General features: G+C 40.4%; 1 protein-coding gene across 1 annotated transcript; it reads right to left on the bottom strand.

The window, feature by feature from the left end:
• Positions 1-148: 148 nt before the first annotated feature.
• LOC113405726 (cytochrome P450 2K1-like) lies at positions 149-3,829 on the bottom strand (the record flags this gene model as incomplete). Its single annotated transcript, XM_026646973.1, has 3 exons — positions 149-290; positions 524-708; positions 3,688-3,829. Coding segments are annotated over 3 exons (469 nt in total), but the record flags the coding sequence as incomplete, so codon positions are not given.
• Between the last annotated feature and the right edge of the window lie 120 nt (positions 3,830-3,949).

The raw sequence follows: 3,949 nt of genomic DNA on the forward strand, positions 1-3,949 counted from the left end.
GCTTTCAGCAGTAGCACAGTCTAAAATGGGAGATTATCTCACATAAGCGGGAAATAGAGGATGAGATTTAAAGACTCACAAGTTTATGTTATAGTCTGTTGATTCTTGGATATCTATCCCCACAGCAGTAAATGAAAATAGAAAGTACCTGCTGAAAAAGGCATGAAAGCCTCTTGCTTTACAAACTTTCCTTTGGAGTCAAGAAAATGCTCAGGACTGAATGTATCTGGTTTCTTCCACTGAGATTCATCCTGCAGTACAGAGGCCAGTAAGGGGATGATGTAAGTTCCCTGTAAATCAAGTCAGTGGAGTTATTCCATAGGTCAATATGGCCTCTTGACTATAGCTTGGTATAAGCATTTAAGCTACAGTAAGTGAATGATGCTATGGCAAATACTGCCACGGGACTTCCAATGCGATTCAACATTAATCAATGGACCAGGACTTAAAAGGGTCAATCAGCTGAACCGGGACTTTAACGATGTCGCAGAACACAAGAAAAGCAATGCCACAAACTGTTCACCTTTGGAATAAAGTAGCCTTTAAGAGTAACATCCTCAGTAGTTTCATGAGGCAAGTCCATGGGCAGGATATTAGCGAACCTCTGAATTTCATGGACAACTGCATCCGTATACGGCATTTGAGTTCGATGTTCGATTCGTGGCTGGGCTGATCCTATAACTCTTGCGATCTCTTCTTGGACTTTGCCTGAGAAAATATAATAGAGATCAGGATTCAGTTATCTCCAAGCAATGCTGCTATGAATTGTGGCTTTGAGAGGTGCACAAGCGCATGTTAAAGTGCTATTGTAAGCTCTCCAAAATCTGTCTCTTTCCAGAAATAATGGGGTACTGATGATATTAGAGCTTATAAACATTTATTTGTCAATATCAAAACTAAATAGAGAACTTCTGAATACACAGGTAACCTATCCTATTACTTGGCTTGCCAAAGAATAATAGACAGTCATTTAAACTAGAGCTGGTTGCAGAAACTTTGATGGCACATTCTGTTGGAACATGTCCTTCTGTTAAAACTGAAATGCTTCATGAAATCATGTCAATCTGTTGAAATTTTGTTCTGGAAGAAAACTGAGGAAAAGTACATTCTGGCAATGTCAAAAATGGCACATTTTTAACATTTTTTCAGTGAAATATTTTGATTTTTTTTGGTCTGAAACTACTTTTTGTTTAGAAATTTTAATTTTTTTTGCATTACATGACGTTTTATATGATAATATAATACAAAATTAAAATGTCAACTTTTGACATGAAACATTTTGATTTTGTTGAAACAAAATATTTCAATTGCCCCAAAACATTTTTTTTTTAAATTTTCCCCTATGGGGGAATCTCAAAAGCCTTCATGAATGGAACTTCCATCTTTGCACAGTTCTATTTTAACCATCAGAGCACTTACAAACATTAACTAGTTAACTTCCCAACAATCCCGAGATTCATGAGTACTATTATCCTCATTTTCACAGAGGCTGGCAAGGCCACAGTCAGGTTCAGCATTCAGGAGTTCATAGCACCCAGGCCTGTGTCAGACCACTAGATCATGCCCTTCTGTACTTAATCAAACACACGGGAACGGGCTGTGGGCCACTGTGAAATAAAATCTTTACTAATCACAGATCAAACAGTTTTCAATGCCTTTGCACTGAGGCTTCCCTGTTGACTGTCAGTTTCATGCACGAAGGATTTTTCTCGTGGTGTCCTGAAGCAGCCTTCAGGCAAGAAGCCACGAAGTAGAACTGGAAAGGAATGATCCTGTGAATGTCAGAAACAGAGTTCGAGATGTGCAGGCAATGTTTTTGTGTGTGGTGATTATAAGAGCCAAAGAGAAAGGAGTTAAGGGAAGCAACTGAAAAAGCATAAAAATAAAACCAGCAACCAGAAAAAAAATCTTGCTTTATTATAGAACCAAACTCTGGGTCCTCCAGAACATAGGTGGCCAGAGTTTGACCTCACCTCATTGTAATCAGGAGTAACTCCATTGAGACCAGTGGAGCTGTAGTGATGTAAATGAGAGCTGGTGGTGTGTGGTCTATATATGCAAGTCATGCCCAACTTACTGTGCGTTGCCCAAAGAGCTAAAGATGTTAATATGACCCTGTCACTGTTCAACATTAAAGAGTGTTAAGCAAGGTTTGGAATTTGATATACAGAGGCCTTGGCCTGCCTAGTACCATGGCAAACAAATTAGGAAATTCATGCCAATGGTTAAAAGTGTATTGATTGAAATATACAAAAGGGAAAGAATCAAAACAAGGCAAAAACCATTGCAACTAAAATGGAGTGATTATGCAAAACAAAAAATGAAAAGCTGTCAAAGTCTTTTATTTGAGAGAGTGGTTGAATATTGGTTAAAATTTCTTATTCTATCTAACGGTCCTTCTTGGTAGGCACAAACGGATTATTTCTGTTCAATTTTGAGTCGGGAATACATTTGCTTTCCTGCTTTTGACAAGAACACACAGAAACAGAGGGGAGAGAAGAGATAAGATAGGACAGGTGGGGGAAATACAGCTTTTGTTGATGTTCTCGGAATACAGGGCAGTGGGTCAGTCACAGACAGATAGATGCTTTAAGCTGGCAGGTTGGGCCATGACAGCTGTTGCTCTGGACCCCAGCTTGTTTCCCCGACCAGGAACATCATCTGGTTGGTTGGCTAATGTCCCTCTCCTTCTTGGGACAACCAGAGCTGGATGGGTTGTCTCACCTGGTCATGCAGTTGATTTCAGGATCAGGTGAAAAGCGCGCACACACACACACACACACACACACACACACACACACATTGTGTGGGATGGAAAGAGACACAAGAGGGAGGGGAAGACAGAACAAGATCTCACATGTATCGGGTTGGGTCCTTGCTGGGGAAGTGGTGATGGTCAAGCATCCCTACTGGCGTATTAAAGTCTGAGTGTTATGGTAAAAATCCTTCTGCTGCAACCGCGGTGGTTGTAGAAGTTCCTTTTTTAACTTCCCAAGTGTCTTTTTAAGGCCCACCCCAAGAGTGGCGGGTAGAACGGTCCATCCTCTCATTATTTTGTGCACCAATTAGGGCTAATTTCCAAAGTAACAATTTTGATCCATTGATTTCTGGTTCCCTTTTCCTCTTGTTTACTAGTCACGCTCATAACAGTGTCCAGTAGACACCTCCTCCCCCCTGTTTCAATTAATTCCGTTTGTCTCCTTCTTAAATCTTTTCTTAAACAATTGTCTATAACACGTGATTGTGACAATTCATGACCCTTCACCCACTTTCCACGGGGTAGGCTCACAATTCAAGTAGGTCTGTGTGGTCTCAATTATTACAACTGTGTTCACAGTTATGACCATTTAAATTCTGCTCTGAATTGTTCTGCTTTTCAAGAGCAAAATTCTAGTGTAAGTCTGGAGCAATGCTAATGAGTAGAATGGAATAGCTCCGGGTTTACACAGGTGTAACTGAGATCAGAATCTGGCTCTAAGGAAATAAAAGCATAACCCACTGGTAAGTGATTGTTCCATGTCCCACTCTGTGCCTGATCTACTGAGGATATGGATCTGTTACAGCTCTCTGCGGTCAGGCCTGACTCTTTAGCTCTAACGCTGTAGCAGTTTATGCTGTTAGCTCCCCAGCTTCCCTGTTCAACCCTCCTGTGCCAGCCAAGCTAGCGGCTGTCACAAAAGCACTTACTCTGAATTTGGGGGTATTTCATCATTAGCAGAAGTCCCCAGCGCAGCGTGGTGGAAGTGGTCTCCATGCCAGCAATAAACAAGTTTTGCACAAGGCTTATTAAGTTGGCATTATGGAAATATCCATTGGGATTACTTTTCTCCTAAAAAAAAAAAAAAAAAGATGAACACACTAAGAACTCCAGTGGGCAGTTATAATGTAGAGAGCTAAAACATATTTACTAAATAATAAAGTATATAGTAAAAAATAAATGTAAAAGAAC

The sequence above is a fragment of the Terrapene carolina genome, unplaced genomic scaffold (assembly GCF_002925995.2).
Source record: "Terrapene carolina triunguis isolate 2854851 unplaced genomic scaffold, T_m_triunguis-2.0 Scaffold50262, whole genome shotgun sequence".
Taxonomy (NCBI): Eukaryota; Metazoa; Chordata; order Testudines; family Emydidae; genus Terrapene; species Terrapene triunguis.